Source organism: Chroicocephalus ridibundus, chromosome 2 (genome assembly GCF_963924245.1).
Source record: "Chroicocephalus ridibundus chromosome 2, bChrRid1.1, whole genome shotgun sequence".
Classification (NCBI taxonomy): Eukaryota; Metazoa; Chordata; class Aves; order Charadriiformes; family Laridae; genus Chroicocephalus; species Chroicocephalus ridibundus.
The window spans coordinates 6,524,298-6,544,849 of NC_086285.1; the positions used below are offsets into that span (position 1 = coordinate 6,524,298).

General features: G+C 42.9%; 1 protein-coding gene across 1 annotated transcript; it reads left to right on the forward strand.

Annotated features, from left to right (window-relative positions):
• Positions 1-6,752: 6,752 nt before the first annotated feature.
• On the forward strand, positions 6,753-17,392 carry GORASP1 (golgi reassembly stacking protein 1). Its single transcript, XM_063324344.1, has 9 exons — positions 6,753-6,846; positions 10,035-10,115; positions 11,123-11,326; positions 12,007-12,093; positions 12,445-12,575; positions 13,146-13,287; positions 13,817-13,961; positions 14,298-14,453; positions 15,156-17,392. The coding sequence occupies exons 1-9, from the start codon at positions 6,784-6,786 to the stop codon at positions 15,437-15,439; spliced, it is 1,293 nt and encodes a 430-aa protein (XP_063180414.1). The 5' UTR covers positions 6,753-6,783; the 3' UTR covers positions 15,440-17,392.
• The last annotated feature ends 3,160 nt before the right edge of the window (positions 17,393-20,552 follow it).

Sequence of the window (20,552 nt, forward strand, 5' to 3'; positions counted from 1 at the left end):
TAACAAATCTTGACAGATTTAATAGTTGCCAGTGAAGTGGACAATCTTGTCAGATACATAATCATTCATGACTGAATTAAATTTCTCACACATTGGCATCTAGTGTCCCTGGAAATCCTCCAAAGTATTTGAAGTGAGGGCTTGCGTCCCCCTTCCCTTGAGATCCGCTTTTAAACTGAGGCTTTACCACCAGCCCCAGCTTGTGCTGTGTCTGCTCCCACTCTTGGACCATGGCCCTGGTCCAAACTCATTGGCTTGGACAGTGAGAGGAGGGAAGTGCTCAGGCCCTACCACCCTGCTGACGTCCAACACACCAGGCTGCCACAATCTGCAGCAGCTCTCCAGTGCAGACAGGGGAACCAACATCTAGCCAGTACTGTCAATGGAGTCTACAATGCTGTTGATCTGACGCAATGTAGGTGCCTACTTCAGGTGAGCTGGACAATTCTCCACATTCTAGACCTCCATCCACTATAATGGGAGCTTTGACACCTAGGGCTCGAATCATTGACCTGCACGTAGCTGTCCGGTGCCACCTGAGATGCCATATGGTATCTCACCTCGCTTTCAGGTACTGTTCCAGAAAGGCACTAGTATCCTGTCATTCCTGTGTAACAACGAACTTGTACAGATTTCTCAAGTGCCCTGAGGCATCTCCGCTGGCACTCAAACCCCATTTTTAAGCAAATGAATTAGGACCACAGGCATTATGCAGACATCCTAATGTTGACCTGAACACCATCCTAGTAAGCACTATTCCACCAAGGCAAATAATACTGCTATCGAGTAGTTTCCAACTCAATGTCAAGTTCACTTTTTTTTTCCAAAGAGATCAAGCAATAAAATGTACCTTTTGAAATAAGTTTAGCATCTTTAAGAGATGGACAAAAACACGTTTTCAGGACAATAAAGGTCCTGTAAATCACCTGCACAAGTTCAAGGTGATATGAATCTCCTCCAAAAAATGCAGTTTAAACAGGTTTGATCCACCAGATGCTCTTCCTCTTATTTCTGCATAATGATTTTCTGTGATCCGTCCTCAGTAGTGCTTAGTTCTTATTCCCAATTATTTTGACCAAAACATTACTGCTTGTTTAGGGTCAACTTCTTTGCTCTTCTTAAAATTTATTATAGGCATATTATTATACAAATATTTTGCACTGATAATGAGTGGAGAACTAATCTTCCATTAACATTTTTCATCATTCTTGATTTTTTTAACGAATTAAACTCATTCACAGAATTTCCTCTGAGTTGCAAGCTCACTTATGAAGCTTACTGAGTTCAGACGTGTAATATTTGGAAACATTTACTCCTTTGAAATTTTGAATTTGAATGTTTATTCCTTTATAATTTCTGATGAGTTCTACAGAAAACAGTTCTGAAAGAGGCCAAAGATCTTTATTCGCACTACGCAATTCTTCTGCCATACTGAACAATTACCTGTACAATGGAGACGAGAAGTCCTTAATTATAAGAGCTACAGCTGAGAAGTGCCTGTTTTTCTCCACTGATTGAAAAAAGGAACCTACAACTAACTCAGCTTCATCTTTTTATACTATATCTGCATATCTAAACGTGTTTTAGAATGGTCAGCACACATTTCACTTATCAGCTTTCATTTACACAGGAACTTTTAGAAAAGACTGATATTGCAAGCAAGCTGTAATTGCTAAGCGTACAAAGAGCTTTGAAAAATAAGCACTTAAATTTTACAGTACTCTGCAGAATCTGTCACTTCCACATTACGTTGTTTTAGTTCCATTGCCATGAATGATAAATGACTTTTCTTTCAAAATTCAATATCTGCAAAAGCAAAGACGTCCTATAGACATAACTGTGCGAAAATGCCATAACGCTGCACTATTTCTAGTCGCTTAAAGCCTTATAACAATCAGAATATATTTCTAATGACCTGCCAGTTGTCATGTTTTTAACCTTGCATTACCAATTAGGTGGTTTTTATCGTGTGCTGCCTTTATTATAAAAGGAAAACCCTCCGTTGACAATGTATTTTGGAGAATGCCTGAAATATAACTCTTAGCCATTTACTAACAATAAAACAATCCTCTTCTTACTGTCTAATACACAATTAACAGAACGAAATTTAAAAGGTAAGATTTCAAAAAGTGTTTACTAAGAAACTTGGCAACAATTTTCATGCACGAGTGTTAACGACATCAACATGCAGGTATGTAACCTTTACGCAGTGTCACAGATGGGACCGGACAGTCCTCCTCATATATTTTCAGAAACTGTTTTACATGTAGGCTGTTTCCTGTCTAACACAATTCATGAGGGAAGAATAATCACAGAAAGAAATACAGGAAGAAGAAGCTTTAAACTCTTCTTAAACTCTTTGTACCTCTTTCTCAGTAGGTCAGGATTTGCCTCTTAGTGGAGCAGTCTGTAATACCTGTTCAGAAAGCCTTTAACTCCAGACTCCTTGCCTCTGGCGTAAAATTACATCAAAGTAATTCCAAAGTTACACAAAAATGTAAGTAGACCTGATGAAACAGTTTTACCCCCAACTCCTCACCAGAAAAAAGAATTTTGGGTTAATGTAGGAAAATCCAACAAAAAAAAAAAATCAATCAATTAATTTTTCCAGATTTTATTGTAAACAAGAAATGTAATCTAGGTAATGATAACCTTAGGTACAGTATAAATTAGGTTTTGCATATTTATATTTTCTTGCATTTGGCTAAAAGTCTCATTTTACTCTTTAAATAGTGAGTACTTCTGTCTTGTTACGGATGAAATACCACTTATACGCTATCTCTCTAGACCCAGGAGACATGATTTCCAGAATTCTGTCAATTCCTTCATCATTTTTATCCATTAGCCATAAAAACATTCCTGCACAATATAATTCATTAGTGCCTCTATTTTTCCAGCTCTAAACCAGCTTCACTATCTAAAAACAAATACTCAAACAAAAATGTCCAAAATGTGCTAAATTTTGAAAAGTCATATAATGACAAAAACAGACAAATCAAACAAGTCTCTCTAACCCTGAAACACACGGGTAGGTAGCTTCTCAGATTGTGTTATTGAAATCAAAATTGTTCAGCATTTGCCAGATTGGAAAGTAAATTAGTAAGCTTTTCTCGTTTAGAAATTTTACCTCTAAAAATTGAGTTATTTTTGCACAAAGGCACACTGAAAAATAATATACAATTCTCCACTGATGTAGGATGTAAATATCCCATTACTTTGTACAGGACTTCAGCTCAGTCCCAGCTGCTGCTGAACCTCGGGGCACTCCTGTGTGAGCTGCAAGTGTTCTGTGTCTTTCAGGATCTTCCTATTCCTAAAATTTATTACCTCTAATAGAAGAAATAGCTACTAGTTAGTGTTCTCCTCTAGTGTCTGAAATATTCTTGTACTTCTTCTAGAAACACCCATGCAACTAGTCAAAACAAATCTTTAGTGTAACACAGAATTTTCATGTATGTAGCAACACGAAAATAAAACTTGATTTCTCTTCATGAGAATGCCGTAATGTGATCACTATGAATTCTGCCATGCAATGCTGTTTAATAGTTTATTGAAGTCTCTGAGCTTCATGTAAGTTGGCAAATTGAATACACAAGCACTGCTTAAGTGTTGAATAAACACAAACTGAAGTATATTTCTAATAAACAAAAATGTGTTGCAAAAGAGTGATCCAGGGCAGATTACATTTTTTCAGTAATTTCAGACAGCAGCACTGGTTTTAGTATGATTTCATTTAGCAAATTAGGCAAAATATTACTTAAAACATACCTACGTTTCTCAAAAGTTGTTCTACATCTCCGAATGTAACCTGGATAAGTGGATGAAATACTGAACTAATGTATTGCCAAGTTTCTGACTGTTGAAACTTGTGACATGTAATATGTAAAAGCATGGGGGAAAACCCCTTACCTATATTTTAACACCTTTTGTGTGCATACATGAGTACCAAAAGACAACACAATGACACATCAGAATGGTTCTTTCTGGCTTTTCCAAACTGTAAGATAGCACCTTGCATTTGATCAGCAGAGATGTTGCAGATGGATGGTTGATTCAGATTTTATTATCAATCACTTAAAAAGTTAGTTGTCTAAATTAACTCCGAGCCACAGTCTAATTAGGTAGTTTGTTTCCTTTGCATGCTCTATCACAATAAGCTATTGCCAGTGCATGCACGTTTCTATGATATCTTTGTAAGCTATGTGGAATAGGAAGGAGTAATGAGCTATGAGCATTCACATCAACAGCAGCTGTGTTGGGCCAAACCAAAGCTACATCTAGACCACTCTCAACCTGCAACAGCAGATCTAAAGTGGTTAGTGAAGACTAAGATCAGGACAAGTGAAATGATTCTTCCCTCAAACAGTCTCCCAGCCTAAAGATGGTTTCAGCTCAGAAAGTATCTTTTGTTATATTGGCTCTGTGTTCTTACCGGCCCTCCCCAGATTCTTCTTCAGTGGCCTTGCCCACTGCCTCCTTGAGTCCAAGCAAACTCTTGGCATCGCAGTCTCCTGTGGCAGTGAGTTGCGGAACTCAATTAATTGCCATGTGAAAAATCACCCCCTTTGGCTAACTTCGAATGCGTCCCCTCACACTTTCAACAGTTCTCTTGTTATTAAACTGAAAGAGACCAAACACTCAATTCCTGACTACCCTCTCCATACCACAAGTGATTTTATAGCACATTCTCTCTTCAGTTCTCTCTCTTCCAAATGAAAAAGCCCTGGTTTAGTTATCATTCCCTATGTGGCAACTAGTGATACTTTTAATCATTGCTGCCCTCTTTCAAGTTTTCCCATTTCTAATATTTATCTTTTTTAAATGGGAGGACAAGATATGGGAAAACTATGAGTTTATACTGTAATTCAGCAATGTCCTCTCTCTCGGTTTCCATTGTTTTCCTGATAGTTCTTAACAATAGATTTGCTTTTTGGCTATTTCTGGTTTCAGAAATGACACTTTGTAAACTCTAGATCTCAGTTCAGGCTGCTGCTGAACAGCTCAAAGCCCACTGTTTCACATGTGTAATTAGCCAGGACTTTCCCCGACATGTATCGTTTAACGTTTATCTGCACTTAATTATACCTGTGGTTTTATTGCCCACATAATCTCCTAAAATCCTTCTGCAATTCTGCAATTGCTCTTTAATTTTGCTATTCTGAATAATTCCATGACATCACTACATTTTGTCATTTCAGTGCTTAGCTCTTTTTCCAGGACTTTTGGAATGTGAAGAAAAGCAGGGACTAACCATATTCTTGAAGAACCTTTGGTTGATCTTTCCAAGCAGCGATCATTCACTCCTATCATCTACTTCTTATCTTTTAACGACTCATCTGAATAAAGATACCTTACGATACTGCTGCTTAGGTTCCTCAATAAGCTCTTGATAAAGCTTCGATAAGGGACTTTCCGAAATCTGAGCACCCAGATTAGGTTAGGGGGTGACCTGCTGGAAAGCAGCTCTGCAGGGAGAGACCTGGGAGAGCTGGTGGACAACAAGTTGCCCATGAGCGAGCAATGTGCCCTTGTGGCCAATGGTCTCCTGGGGTGCATTAAAAAGAGCATGGCCAGCGGGTGGAGGGAGGTCATCCTCCCCCTCTACTCTGCCCTGGTGAGGCCACATCCGGAGTAACTGTGTCCAGTTCTGGGCCCTCCAGTTCAAGGACAGGGAACTGCTGGAGAGAGTCCAGTGGAAGCTACGAAGATGATGAATGGACTGGAGAACCTCTCTTATGAGGAAAGGCTGAGAGACCCGGGTCTGTTTAGCCTGGAGAAGACTGAGAGGGGGTGTCAAGAGGATGGGGCCAGGCTCTTTTCAGTGGTGTGCAGCGAGAGGACAAGGGGTAATGGGCACAAACTTGAACATATGAAGTTCCATCTCAACATGAGGAGGAACTTCTATACTTTGAGGGTGGCACAGCACTGGCACAGGCTGCCCAGAGAGGTGGTGGCGTCTCCTTCTCTGTAGATATTCAAAACACGCCTGGACATGTTCTTGTCCAACCTGCTCTGGGTGACCCTGCTTTGTCAGAGGGGTTGGACTAGACGATCTCCAGATGTCCCTTCCAACCCTCACCATTCTGTGATAACTCCTTTCTGTATGTTTGTTAACACCTTCAGGAACCCCCAACGGATGTGTGAGACAGGACACCTCTTCATCAGAGCTACGCTGGCTCTTCCCAAGAGTATAACACTCAGACACAAACGCCTCGCCCGTTTCTCCTCAGCGCTCCCCCTCGCCCCCTCCTCCTCCTCCTCCTCCTCCTCCTCCTCCTCCTCAGAGCTCCTCTTCAGCCCCTCGCCCGTTTCTCCTTAGCGTTCCCCGGCAGCCGCTCGCCCATTTCTCCTCAGTGCTCCCCCTCAGTCGCTTCTCCTCATCTCCTCGCCCGCTCCCCCTCAGCCGCTTGTCCTCAGCGCTCCCCCTCAGCCCCTCATTTCTCCTCAGCGCTCCCCCTCGCCAGCTCCCCCTCAGCCGCTTCCCGCCCAGCGCCCCCTGCGGCGCGCGGCGCCCACCCCGCCCCGCCCCGCCCCGCCCCGCCCTCCCCCAGCAACGCCTCGCTTCCCCCGCCCCCTCCACCGTCGCTAAGGGCGTCACGTGCCCCGCCAGGGAGCGCAGTAGATTCTATCTCCATCTCTCTCCGCCCTGCGTGGGTGCTGCGCTCGGCGCTCGCTTGCTCAGGCCTGCGACGCCTTCCGCTGAGGGAGCGGCGGGGGGGTGATGCTCGCTGCTGCCACTGCCTGAGGTCCCGTCCCGTCCGGTGGGGTGCCGCAGCGGTGGGCATGGGGCTGGGATCGAGCTCCGAGGTCCCCGACGGCGGCGCCGAGGGCTTCCACGTACACGGGGTGAGGCGGCCGTCGCCGGGGCGGGAGGGCCCTGAGGGGGCGGGGGGCGCTGAGGCGGCGATCGACAGGGCGCGGGGTCCCGCTTCCCCTCTCCAGCCTCAGGGCGGCCGAGCCCGGCACCGGAGACGGCGAGGGGCTGGGGGCGGTGGGCCCGCGGGCTGCCCGGCCCCCTCCACCTGTCGGCCCCATGCAGGGAGCTGCCACGGCGGCAGGGGAGGAGCGGCCGCACCACTGCCGGTGGCAGCGAGGGGGAACTCGTCCGGCCCGGCCTCACACCCGCCCCGCCGGCTTCAGCGGGCTCAGAGCCGTGTCTCGGCTGCTGGACGGCCCAGGGGAGCTTTTTATGCCTCTTTTGAGGAATTAGAAGTAGTTTAAGAGTAACCTCGTGAAGTTCAACAAGGCCAAATGCGAGGTCCTGCACGTGGGTCGGGGCAGTCCCAGGCACAAATACAGGCTGGGCAGAGAATGGGTTGAGAGCAGCCCTGAGGAGAAGGACTTGGGGCTGTTGGTTGATGAGAAGCTCAATGTGAGCCAGCAATGTGCACTCGCAGCCCAGAAAGCCACCCATATCCTGGGCTGCATCAAAAGCAGCGTGGCCAGCAGGGCGAGGGAGGGGATTCTACCCCTCTGCTCCTCTCTGGTGAGACCCCACCTGGAGTACTGTGTCCAGCTCTGGAGTCTCAAACATAAGAAGGACATGGACCTGTTGGAGTGGGTCCAGAGGAGGCCAGGAAGGTGATCAGAGGGCTGGAGCACCTCTGCCGTGAGCACAGGCTGAGAGAGTTGGGGTTGTTCAGCCTGGAAAAGAGAAGGCTCTGGAGAGACCTTATAGCCCCTTTCAGTACCTAAAGGGGCTACAGGAAAGATGGGGAGGAGCTTGTTATCAGGGAGTGGAGCAATAGGGTGAGGGGTAGTGGTTTTAAACTGAAAGAGGGGATTTAGATTAGATATTAGGAAGAAATTCTTTACTGTGAGGGTGGTGAGGCACTGGCACAGGTTGCCCAGGGAAGTTGTGGCTGCCCCATCCCTGGAGGTGTTTAAGGCCAGGCTGGATGGGGCTTGGAGCAGCCTGGTCTGGTGGGAGGTGTCCCTGCCTGTGACGGGGGGGTTGGAACTAGGTGATCTTTGAGGTTCCTTCCGACCCAAACCATTCTATGAATATAGCCCTTCCTCTCTGCGCCCCTCCAGATTCCCTCGGCTTGAAGATTTGACTGATTTCTCTGCGGGTCTGTCCAGCATCTGGGGAGTTAATTCCTGCAGCAGCCAGTGTTTTCCCGAGGGGCCACTTCTCACAGGCACTATATATATGTACACACAAGTTTGTTCCAATTCCTCTATCTGGCTTATTGTCTGCACACACATTTGTTTAAATGTGTGTCTCGGAGCTTAAAGATAGGCTGAGGTTTTGCTGATAAGTTAACAGTTGTTGCATAAGTTATCTGCTCATTTAGTTGGTGGTCTTCCTCCCTGAAATAAGAGTGGAACTGTTGTCACCATATGCTGCTTTCCACTTCATCAGCAGTTAGTGTTTCTCAGCGTCCAAAGATGCATTTAGGATACCAGTGTTGTAATCTGCATTTGTCAGTCTCCTTAACTGAGTTAACACCATCAAAAATGACTATCGATCATGAAATGCCGCCTCCTTTTATGTTCAGTGCGGGATACTGCTTAGTTGTCTGTACTGGAGGATGATTTTGGTGACCTACAGTATGCAGGAGACAGTCCTTTTTTGTTTGCCTCCAGGGAGTTCATGCAACTTTTGATATGGTATCATTTTAAAAAACAAATACTGCAGGCTTTTTTATAACTTGCAGCTTCCTGTGGGAATCTGTAAGGCTTTGAGAGATCTGAACAATGATGTCGTGAGCTCCGTAGTAACTTCCCTGTACGTCTTTTTGTGTATACTTTCATCCTTGACGTTGTGTTACGCGATAGTTTGATTGTAAGGCTTCCTGCACATTATTTAGAATTGGGATATAAACTGTTTTAACTTTCAGCTTGGTTCAGTGTAAACTGTCTGGTTTTGATGCAGTTCAGGGTTGCGATGAAAGTTAGTACTTCCTACTCCAATTGTGGTTACAGTGGTCAGTCTTGAGTGTTTAATAAGAAAGCATAATAATTTTTTTTTGCTGTAAAAGCTTTTGCTGAAGTAACTATATTTAAAATATGTATATTTTAAAACTTGCATAGGCAGTTATGCCAGCAAAAGCCCCAATACGGATACAATTTTATTTTAAAAAAAAATATACGACAAAAGACCAAATACAAGATACAAGTGTTTTTATGTTGCTAGCAATGAACTTTGTAGTTCAGATGATATGTGGGTTGTAACTTAGCACTTAAATCATGGGGTGGCTTTCGGGAGTCACATATATTGCGAGTTAAGGGCTGTACTGCTGAGTTCACAAAAAATAAAGTTAAAAGCAGTGCAAACTGTTAGCAGGTTGCAGTGGTTCCCTTAATATCATGTTGCTTTGTTAGTGTACTTTGAAGTGGGTATACTCTCATAGACTCTACATATATCAAGTTCTGTGTAACTTTTGGTGGGTTTTCTCCTGGTGTGAATGCAATTTAATAGGTATTCTCTATATTTCTTTATTACATCTGTTTTACGATAACTTGGTTATAATGAAATTGAGATGTTGCAACTCTTATTTCTTATGAACCTACTGTAAGCGATGGCAATCTTCTTGACGAGTACTTGTGGTTAGCCATTGTTTTTAGCATGCTCTTTTGAGTGTTCTTATTCTAATGTGCTGTAAATTGTGGGAACTTAACTGTAAATTCTGTTTATGTAAAAAGAGGCTGTGATGTAATTGGGGGCTGTCAATATGCTCAGGCTATTAGTAGCATGGAAGAAAATCCTGAAGCAGCACTTTGAATACTAAGCCCTTCTCCAAAGGCAAAGGGCTTATTCTCCAAATAATTCCATGCTGTACACTCTGAATCACAATACTTGTGTCTTGCATGGGGTTCAAAACCTGGTTTTTTACAGCTTCATTTGGACACCTGTTGTTCATGGTTTTATAAAAATAAGTTCACAATTGTGGACTGCTTCCCGAGGTCTGTCATTTGGTATCTTATCTCTGCTTCAACTCAAAAGTAAATATTGAATCACGTGTAAAGATTAACATTGTCACTGTAACTAGAAATCAATGTGTAATAAAAATAAAATGTATGTTTTGCAGGTTCAAGAAAACTCCCCAGCTCAACAAGGAGGACTGGAACCTTTCTTCGATTTCATCATTGCCATAGGACACACTAGGCTTGTAAGCCTCAAGTGTTTTTATTTTTTTTTTTTATTTTTTTTTTCTCTACATGAAATGGGGGTTTTGTAATGATGAAAGGTAGAAGCCAAAGTTGTCGCAGTAAAGAAAGGTTTGGACATTAGACATTGTATATGGCATTAGAAAGGTAAAGAAAAACTTGGCGGTGTTCAAACTCTCCTCTCTGGCTGGGTCCAAATTTGAGGAGTCTTATGCCTTTAGTCACCTTAACTTCTTAATAGATTAATACAATGTTTATGATATTACTCATTCATGCATATTTTCTGCCACAAGGTGAATGTTGAACTGGTGAGTCAATGGTAAGAGCTCAATATTTGTTTAAACAAACTTGTTTCAATATTTGATAAAACATGGAAAAGAATTGTAGCCTGTCTCACTTATACTTTAAGACTGGGAATGCAATTCCTGTATGTTGAGTTATGACAAAAGTGTTGAGTTTGTTTCCGGTTTAAAAGGTTCACAGTTGTGGTTTTATGCTTCATCTTAATGCTGAATTCATTAAGTTTGTCATGCTTTTATTAGTGGAAGTGATCGTTATAATGGTAGATTTTGGAGGAATATCCATCTAATCTTTTAACATAACAGAAATAATGATAGTTCCCCAAGCTGCTCCCAAATAGTCTGTCCTTTCACAGTCAATTTGCAATGACTTTGAAGGATTATTGAATAAGGACTGGGATCAGAGGCATGAAGTAAAATGTTGCTGCTTATTGTTAGACTGATATAATTTAATAGCAGTTAAGAAGAACAAAAAATATAAGTGATGAAATGGAGCAATAGTAGGTACTTATGTAAAGGGACATGAGCTGACAGTACCGACTCTTTTCTAATAAAAGCAAATTGAACTGCTGGGACAGATTGTGAAACACAGAGCCTAAATTTTGGTGGTTTTGGTTCTCTGTACTCAAATTCTGCCCCAGGCATGCCATCTATGTTACAGATACAGATAGAAATAACGTTAATTGTGTATCTCTTTCTGTGCTTTACAGAATAAAGAAAACAATATGTTGAAAGATCTGCTGAAGGCAAATGCTGAAAAAGCAGTGAAGCTGGAAGTGTATAATATCAAAACAATGAAAATAAGAGAGGTGGAGGTGATCCCCAGTAACATGTGGGGAGGACAAGGTCTTCTTGGAGCCAGTGTCAGGTTCTGCAGTTTCCAGGGAGCCAATGAACACGTGTGGCACGTTCTGGTGAGACAGAATTCTTCATTGGCTTGTTTGTGTTCATACAACCTGGTTTTAAAGTGTAATGTTTAGAAGTAAATTATATACTGAAATCACACAGAAGAAGGGGACACAGTCTTGAAAGTTTGCCTGAGTTATTTGAACAAGGACAGGTAGTGGGCGACTGTTAAGTGTTGCCTGTTGCTATGAAGAAAATTATCTCCGTCCCTCCCAACCGCAGTCACTGTGTGATGGGGAGAAGGGTTTTGTCATCTTATGATAAAAAAATCAATGGCAAAAGCAAAAAAGATTCTCTTCGATAAGTGTCTCTGTGTTGGCTAAACTTCCTCCAAGTAACATTAATGTTGCAAAAAGCACCAAACTATTATTTTAAAATAGAGGGAGAGCTGAAAAGGTAGAAGAGCCTAGGAAAGACTGACATGATCTTTTGTTATGTTCCTGGTTGTTTAAATGAATGCAACTCTCAACGTCTTACAGAGTATCTCATTTTGAATTGGTAGTATCTTGGTCTGTCTTATTCAGTATGTTTTACAAGATGTCACACCTAGATTTAGACTGTTCAAGGACTTCTCTTTTGTCTCATAAGCAAAATGTTCTTTCCTTCTGGTGTTCTTGGAGTTAGTTTTCCTTTTTGATAGTAGTTTATCCTGCTGCGAGTGCAGATGACACGTGTTGTTCTTTCACAGGATGTTGAACCTGCATCTCCTGCAGCTGTAGCTGGTCTCCAGCCCTACACTGACTACGTTGTTGGATCTGATCAGATTCTTCAGGAGGTAGGGTGCATGTTCCTTCAAGTGGCAGTTGTCTTCATGCCTGCCAAGTCTATGTTGGAGGGTTTGGGTTTTTTTATAAATCTAATTGCGCGTACATCAAATGTACGGGAATAGTTTTCTGGAATTTTGGGAGGTTGTTTATGACAGATACTTTATGGTTGAGGTAAACATTATCTTTTTTTAATGTGACAATAAAAGAAAGTTGCCCCTAAAGATCAAACTACACTAGTGAATTTTAATCTGTCTTTGGGTTTTTAATATTTCATGTTGAAGTAAATAACTGCGTAAAATGCTAACTTCCTTCTCCTTGTCTTACACGTTTGAGTAATACTACTACTCTTTTTTTCTTAGTCAGAGGATTTCTTTTCACTGATTGAATCCCACGAGGGGAAGCCCCTGAAGCTGATGGTTTATAACACTGAAGCAGATTCCATTCGAGAGGTAGTTGTGACTCCCAATGGAGCTTGGGGTGGAGAAGGAAGGTACTGATCTCCGGACAGTCACTGGCTGATGACAGGTTATATACTCACTGTAAATGAGCTCCTGTTAAGAGTATTATTATTAATAATATTGATTATAGCTTGTTGTTCTCAAGTTAAGCCTTGTTTCCTTACACTCGTCACACAAAACTGTTCATCTTTCCATAAAAAAACCCCAAAAACTTAGAATTAAGAATTAGTCATGTTTTAGATCTAATCAATCATGAAACCAGTGGGAAAACCTGTGTTAACTTCCCCACTAGTAGTTTCACTTGCTATGTTCTCACAGTCAAACATTCAGTTAACGCAAGAACAAAATCGAAACTGGGTCAGATTTATATATTTTGTAAAGATATAAAAATAATCAACTGAGACCTAAGCTGTGTACGGCTGAATGTCAGTTGCAGAGTGCTCCTTGAGTACTGTGAGTGAAATGATTCTTGCAGGTAGGTCTTTCTTGCTGTAGATTAAAGACTCAAACTCTTCCTGTTGTATAGAGTCAACATTTATAATCCTTACTAGCTTTGTTAAGAACACCATTTTTTCATGTCTTGTTTTACATTTCTTGTACAGTTTAGGATGTGGTATTGGATATGGCTATTTGCACAGAATTCCAACGCAGTCCTTGGTATCGAAGAAAAAGCCAGAAAGCAAACCACCTTCGCCCTTACCAGAAGCTGGAACTCCTCTACCACCTACTAATGGTTACACAGAGGTATGTAAGAAATTAATTCGTATCTCTGGCACATTCTGTGGAGTTTCAAAAATTTCTACGTGTTGGAACATTCATAATACAGTATATTTGAGTACAGCGTACAATTGTGCTTGAATGAAATGGAGTTAGGTGAAGGGAAAGTGAGAGCTGACGATGCTGGGCAGATGACAGGTCACCGGTGTTGGCTGATACCAGTTTTTGCGAGATATTTTCTTCCTGTTTTGAAGACTTGGCGTGTTATAGCTGTATCAGTCAATGAGAATCACGTTAGAAGAATACCCTGCTCACTAGGAAGCAAAATACACCTACAAGAATTAAGAATGAACTGTTCTTCTAAGAACATACTGGTTTTAAAAGGCTGCATTGGAACATGTCCTAATCGGTGGCTTGACTGTGAGTTTTGGCATCATAGGTTCTCTCTGAATTGGTGTACTTGGAGACCGAGACAGAATGCTTTCATAGGAAGGTCGTCTGCAGGTGAAGCTTTCAATATAAAAAGATGCTTTTCCTTCTTACTGTGTTATTCCAGACTCCATTATTGGCACCCACTTCTCAGAGTGACCGCTCTGAAATAGTTATGAACTTGGATCATTCCACAGATCAAGAAACAAGTGGTTACTCACCGGAAAGCTCACTTTCTCCTCCTCCCCCTCTCCAGAGAGTTATGGATCCAGGTATATTTTCTTAGGTCCTTTTTTTTCAGCATTTCTTTAGAAGACCTCTAAGTAAACTAAGAAGGTCTTAAACAAGTTTGAGACTTAAATGCAGAACTGTGAGCATTGGTGGTTGCTTTCCTTAAAGTTTTTGACTTCTCTAGATTTTAGAGCTTTAGAATTTGGGTACTGATTAATGTTAACGTGATGCAGAAGTCTTTCCACTGATGTCACCTAACAGGTTAAATTTGTTTGTGTTTAGCAGGGAGGGCACTTCAGTCTGGATAGAACATGTCTTCTTGAATCGAGAATTCTGTGTTATATGTAAAACAGTACTGTAATTGCTTTCTCCTTCAGGATTTCTAGACATGTCTGGTATTCCATTTCCTGAACTCACTGACTTAACAAAGATGTCCAACGTGTCTTCATCTGCCTCCTTCAACATGCCAGCAGCAGATGCTTTAGTAGGCGCTGAAAAGTTAATGTCAAACAATGACGCTTCTGCTTATTTTGGTAAGTGTCTTCAAGCTTTCCTTTAGGCCTCTGACCTAATTTCTGGAATGGTACCGACTCATTCCTGCTCAACAGTATCATGCTTTTTTGGAAATAAGCCAATTTTAAGAAAAGTCAGAAAGGGGATCGGCTGAAGTGAGATGGAAAAAGTAGCAGAAATCAGGTGTAGAAGTAGACAAAAACTAATGGGCTTTTTTATAAGATTATAGAATGCGTGTCTCTTTAAAATGTTGATGATCCAAATTAAACAGACCTCAAGAGTAGGTATTTCTAAAATCAGTGTAAATGAATTTTGGTACCAAAGGCTTGTCTTCACAGTTGTAAACTGAAAACAAAACTGCAGTCATCTTAATGGTGAATTTTCTATTTTAAAAAAATTTTAAATCTTTGCATTATGAATGCCTTTCCCTTGTAAAAGGTGGGGTGGGTAAGAGTTGTGACACAAAATACATCTCTGGTCTAAGAATACAGCAGACCAAATGGTTCGTGGTCTCTGAAAAACCTACTTGCACCATCAGATTTTTTTGGATTTGGGGAGAACTAAGTAAATGCAGCCTGTGTATTCGACAGTTGTGAATCTGGTTATGTGCCTGTACGAGGTATCTCAGTCAGGCTGATTTTCCTAGCTGTATGGTAACCAGAGGAATCATCTATTAACCTGACAGTTCATGGGTTTTTTTACAAACTGTTTCTATTTCACAGAAAATGCCACAGCTTTGGACCCTGAAGATGTAACCAGGTATTCCGAAGGCGCAGTCAAGCAGCCCGAGTTAGACGACCAACTGCCTTCTATTCCATCTTTACCTTCTTTTGTTCTTCCTAATGAAATTTCTTCAAAAACAACACTAGGAACTGATCCCGATAACCAAGAAACAAAGCTGCTGTTAAACAGTACTGAGAGCTCGTTAACCGCTCCTCCGGTGACACCAGCTGATGAAGCAGCACGTGAACAGAAAGAGGAAGAAGCTGCACAAGACCATGAGTGAAACGGGATGCTGCTTTTGTTTACGGACTGCTGTATGCTGTAATACTACAGCTTCGAGTATTTTTCTGATCTTGAAAGAATTACAGCTATTTTTGTTAGTGTAGACAATATTATAAAAGAAATCATATGAAATACACATCCTATTGTCTTTTCCAATCATTGTTTAATAGATTAATCTGTGTTCAGACTCTGAATGCTGTCCAAAATCACCAAATAAAGGGAGAAATTACTGCAGAGAGAAGTTGGACGCGGCCAAAATGTTGAGCTCCTGAATTCACCTCTGCCTGCAAGTGCTCCTGAATGTATGTATGAAGGCACTCTGCCTCAACAGTGACACTTAATGATGATTTTCTCTGTGTGATTGATAGCACTAAAAAGAAAGTATTTATGGTTTTGACTTGATAAAAAGCTTTTCTAATGGTACACCTCGATTAGACAGCTCTAGTGAGTTTCAAGGCATTTCCTACCCCAAGACATCTTTATTCCTACTTACTGCTCTGCAAACTGTTGCTTTTCGTGTTTTAGAGCCCCTTATCCGTAACAGTGATCCATGGACCTGCTCTATGCCTCCTTCTGCAGGAAAGGAAGTACCACAGGGTTTGAAGTGTCAGCATATAGATAGAACAAAATTGTGTTGGTGGGTCCCGTCATTCACTTCAGCGCATCACGTGGCGGTGTCACAGTTTTATTTAAAAAAAAAAAAAAAAAAAACAAAAAAAGGTGCGGGGGGAATTACGATGGTTATTTGAAACAAGCTGAAGTCAAAGATGACTTTAAGTCAGGGCCATGTGTTTTCAGGGTGATTAACCTTTTCAGTGGAGTTGACTACGTCCTGGCTTCTGTAGTGACAGAGAAATGGCATCTCTTTAGTTGTGCTTTTCTGTTTATCCATTTCTGTTGTTATACAAGTCAGTGTAAGTTTAAGACACAGGGATGAAACATGTTAATGCAGCAACAGCTATTGGTTTTTTTTTGTTTGCATTTGTCTTCAAATAGCTTTTGAATGTAATAGCAAACATGAAACAAACAATGAAGGAAATGCAGGTGTTTGTACACCCCTCATGGTAGTGATTTATCATGGAATTTTAAAGCTGCTGCCTGGGAATATCTTCACTACAGCTGGTACAGTTACTGCGGGGAAAATCTTCCACAAATCAAGAGAAGGGGGTACAGGGGAGGTGTGTGATTAAGCGATAAACTAGAGTATACTTATTCAGCACAATATTGTCTAATTTCCTTTTTTCTGCCGTGTTTCTGCACTGTGCCCTGCGGGGGTCAGTGAGCGAAATGACTGGCTGGGCTGGAATCCCGCAAGGGCGCGGGATGGGGAGTCGGGGGCGCACAGATTTGCCTCCAAGAGCTCAGCTTCAGCGAGAGGGCTGCAGGCGAAGCTGCAACACAAGAGAGTGCTGCAGATGAGCACACCCCTACGTGAAATCTGTCCTTTGTATTCCTTCACCTCTGTTGTTGGTCTCAAATACTGTTTTCACATAAAATACAGTGGCTTCAAACAGGATGGTTAAAATATCTTTTGCTTAAAAAAAAAAATGCATTAAGCCCTAACTGCAGGTAGTAGAATTAAGAAATTTGAAATGGTCTGTTAATAGCAAACATTTTTTTTTTTTTCTGTATATTGCTAATTTCCTCTTTTCTTCCCCCAACTGACTGCTACAAGGGTCAACAGCCAAACACTAAAAATAAATGCAATTTAAGCTATTGGTAAGTTTGGTCCCAGAGCCTGATGACATCTAAGTGATCTATTTGTTTGGGTTTTTTGTTGTTTATTTAGGACTGTTTCTACTCTTATTACCTTTGTCAAAACTGTTTTTTTAAGCGGGTAGTAGCTCATTTAAGTGATGCTGTACCGTTAAGCACCCCTTAGAAATTTAAGGGCAGGAAATGTCAAAACTCTATGCTACATTTGAAATGTCACAGCAATAAACAGCTTAACGCTTAGGGCAATCTGTGTCCAGCCTAATTTATGTGGGAAGGGGAGGGGGGGAGCTTTTTTCCCTCTAACATCCAACTGACCAATGGTTTAATGTACAGCTTTAGGAAACTAAGAGTTAAACATCTAGCCGTAGTATTTGCATTCTCCTCGCCTGTAACTTTATCATTTAAATGCTAAATAAGGCGAGTGTAACCTCCTCACCACATTCCTCTTCTCTTGGCAATTCGGAGACTACCTTTTGAGATGCCTGAAGCTCCCTCCCTGCTGAGACAAAGAGAGCGCAGAGGTGAGAAAGCTGATTAGAATTTCTTAGTTTCAAAAAAAGAGTGGTAGAAGCTCCTGCCAGGGGCTGGAGCCAGACAGGATCCAGTCCTCCTGGAGCCACGGCCAGTGTGGACAGCAGGAGAGCCATCCCCTCGCACACAGGCTCTGCTGTGGACTGAGCCGGAGCATTTCTGATTATCCCCCTGCTGCTGGCCCCTTAATTTGAGGAAAATTCAGGAAGGGAATGACCAGGTACCACTGCTGAAAGAAACGGACCTCATAAGGCCTGTGAGGACAGGCCGGCTCTGAACTAATGAAGGTAATATTTTGTAGAACGGCTGTGGAAAACAGCGATCTTTGAGTGAAAGAACCCAGAAGTAGAAAATTACTTGATTCATGGGAGCTTTCGACAGCCAGAACCCTGTACCGTGACAGATCCTAACCCCCAAAAATCACGGTGAGGAAATAGCCATCCTAGCGATAAACACGCAACTCTCATTGTTACCGGCAATACGGATGCTGAGCTACTTCCAGCTGAACTTGAATGTGTGAATAAACGTATTTAGTGCCTTTGAGGTGCACAACAACTGGCAAGAACTGTTGAAATACCAAATTCAGGCAGCGATGGCTTTGTTTGCCCTCTCAGACTTTTACAGCCGGCTTCACCATTTACCGAATCTTCTGCGGTGCTACTCCAGGCTCCGTCCAGAAGCTGCTCCTCCAAATTGCTGCCCTTGACCCCATTCCTCTTAGCCGTAACTGAGGAACGCTGCAGGAAGGCGGACTGCAGCACCCAGCAGAGATCACACCGCTCACGGGCGTGCTGATGAACGGTGCCTTCCCAGCTGCTGGGGGGGTTCAGAATTTCATCTCCGCCAGCGCTGAGGATTACAGCACCAAGAGGGGAAGCGGGAGACTGCAGCTGTTCCAGCACCTCCGGGCTCCTGCACTGTCATTTTCCCAGAAACGGAAAGCGGCGGAGGCAGCCTGCCAGGGAAAAACCCTTTAATTCAGCGTTCCCCCCAGCGCCCTCACCCTTCTCCATCTTCCCCCAGAACTGGGCAATTATTTCCAACTCCAAGCAATTATGAAAGTAGCAGGCACCTCCGCCTCTGGCCCGTAAGAGAAAGCAGCCACAGGCTCCTCACTGCATTAGCCTTGACTGTGCTAATCTGTTATTTCCTGGGCATTGCCACTAAAGTCCACACATCCTCCCTCTTTGCTTTCGCCTTAAGCCAACACTAATCTGCGTTGGTTCTGCTGTAAGGCAATTTCAAAGCCATTGTTTGGTTTAAGCCACATTTCTAAGCTACGAAAAATAATTAAGCGTTCACAGTCCCATGAAAAATGGCCAGAAGAGCGTCACGATATCCTCAGGGAGAGAAGGGCCACGTCGCACCCAGCCTCTAATCAGTGCCTCAGCTCTGCACGATGTTTGTACAGCTGCTTGCAGGAAAAAGCTTCTAGCACATAGCGCAGGAAACTATTTTAGTCAATCGCTTTCTTGATATTTAGGTGTGCATGTGCTTTTAACACTTCTGTTACCGAGCTGGGGGGCGGCAGCTCCACCCGGCTCCGTTCGGGAGCCGTCAGCACATCTGCAAGTGTAAGATCATGTGCTTAAAGTTTGATGCTAAATACCAAATTCAAGTCGTTTCTAGGGATAGAGTCTGAATCAAATGAGACCTCTGTGAAGGAAAAAGTAATACCTCGGTGTAACAGATTGGCCAAAATCTGAAGTACTGTAACTGGATTCCTGCCTTCACCTTGGGCAAATGTCTTCTCTCCCCCTTCCTGGCACCTCCCCACTAACACTGAGCTCTGCACCTTCCCTCTCTCCCCCGAGTCTCTCCGATCTACACGTCGACCAGACACCCACACTTCAGCCAGCGTGACCTAAACCGTGGGACGGCTCTGCTCTGCCAGTGCCCCGGTCACCCCTCTCCCACGGAACATGAATAATCCAACCAATAAATCCCAAATCCCTTATTTTCCCCACTACTTGGCAATGAGGCAGAACTATATTAGTGTCTCCCGCCTAGTGCTTATTTTAAGTACTTTTTTTAGTGTTTCTAAAAGTTAATTCTAAATCCTTCAAGTAGTTCTCTTCCTAAAATGATCCTTGCACTTCAGCTGCAGCACCTGAGCCCAGCTCTCCTGTGCTCATGTGCTCAGCACCACCCTGCCTGAAGAGGAAGAAAAAAAAAAAAAAATTTGCCTGACACAGACAGATTAAATGTTTTTCTGGGAGACAGGTTACACTACTAAATACCAGATTTACAACCCCTTTCCATTATGAACTTGGAAATTAAAAAAAACCAAAAAAACCAAACCAAAAAAACCCAAACACAAACTGTGACAAATCAGCAGCCTTTCACAGAATGGTTCGGGTTGGAAGGGACCTCAGAGATCATCCAGTCCCACCCCCCTGCCATGGGCAGAGACACCTCCCACCAGACCAGGCTGCTCAAAGCCCCATCCAGCCTGGCCTTGAACACCTCCAGGGATGGGGCATCCACAGCTTCCCTGGGCAACCTGTGCCAGTGTCTCACCACCCTCGGAGTAAAGAATTTCTTCCCAATATCTAATCGAAATCTCCCCACCTTCAGTTTGAATCCATTACCCCTTGTCCGATCACTACATGCCCTTGTAAGAAGTCCCTGTGCTTCTGGCACCCTGCAGCCCTGTCTCTGTCCCTAACGCCCCAAGGAGCTGTGACTCTCATTAGCCCCTCCCGCTCCTGCCTTCAGGACTCTGACAGACAGCACGACTCCAGAAAAGGAGGCTGAAATTAAAAGGGAGCAGCAAAAAAAACCTCCTCTCACTTCACGCTCCGCCCCCGATGGACGCTGGGAGTCTCTGGGAATACATTTGGTCACTGAATTACCGCGTCCTCTCC

Bases quoted from the DNA above. Each gene is read 5' to 3' on its own strand.
- GORASP1 (XM_063324344.1), top strand. From the start codon at position 6,784: ATGGGGCTGGGATCGAGCTCCGAGGTCCCCGACGGCGGCGCCGAGGGC. The intron at 11,327-12,006 runs GTGAGACAGAAT...GTTCTTTCACAG, and splicing joins AACACGTGTGGCACGTTCTG to GATGTTGAACCTGCATCTCC. The intron at 12,576-13,145 runs GTACTGATCTCC...TTTCTTGTACAG, and splicing joins GCTTGGGGTGGAGAAGGAAG to TTTAGGATGTGGTATTGGAT.